The 382-nt window shown below is 46.1% G+C and overlaps 1 protein-coding gene across 1 annotated transcript in view; it reads left to right on the top strand.

Annotated features, from left to right (window-relative positions):
* Positions 1-30: 30 nt before the first annotated feature.
* The window catches only part of mta3 (metastasis associated 1 family, member 3), a 28626-nt gene continuing 28274 nt past the window's right edge, over positions 31-382 (top strand). Inside the window, exon 1 of the mRNA XM_035670212.1 lies at positions 31-344. Coding sequence (XP_035526105.1) covers positions 317-344 — 28 coding nt within the window. The 5' untranslated portion in view covers positions 31-316. The remainder of the gene's footprint in view (positions 345-382) is intronic.

The following is a 382-nucleotide window of genomic DNA, read 5'->3' as shown; positions in this document are numbered from 1 at the left end:
GTGTGTGTGTGTCTGTGCTTGTGTTTGCGCGTGCGCGGGCCCCCCTCTCGACGTCACCAGTCAGTGGTTTTTCGGGTTGATCCGACTTCTTTTGGCTGCCGTGAGTTCACTGTATTGTAAAGGGAACAGTGAAATCTAGGAGGAGGGGGGGTCGATTCGCCACAATATCTCCCGATCGGGCGCACATCCGGAGTCTCGACGATCCTAATTTATCAGCACCTTACACCTTTTAAAGAAACTGAGTTTTATTGTTTTTATTAATTTATTCTATTCCTCTTTAGTTTATGGTTTACGTTAACACTCCGGGAGGGCAGAAATGGCGGCCAACATGTACCGGGTCGGAGGTATGTATGTCAATGTGGATCTTTTTTTTTTTTTTTTT

This window comes from Morone saxatilis, unplaced genomic scaffold, assembly GCF_004916995.1.
Source record: "Morone saxatilis isolate NCDOM2014 unplaced genomic scaffold, NCSU_SB_2.0 Contig1, whole genome shotgun sequence".
NCBI classification, from domain to species: domain Eukaryota; kingdom Metazoa; phylum Chordata; class Actinopteri; family Moronidae; genus Morone; species Morone saxatilis.
Note: the sequence above shows the minus strand (reverse complement) of the source record. Positions and strands in the feature narration are given on the sequence as shown.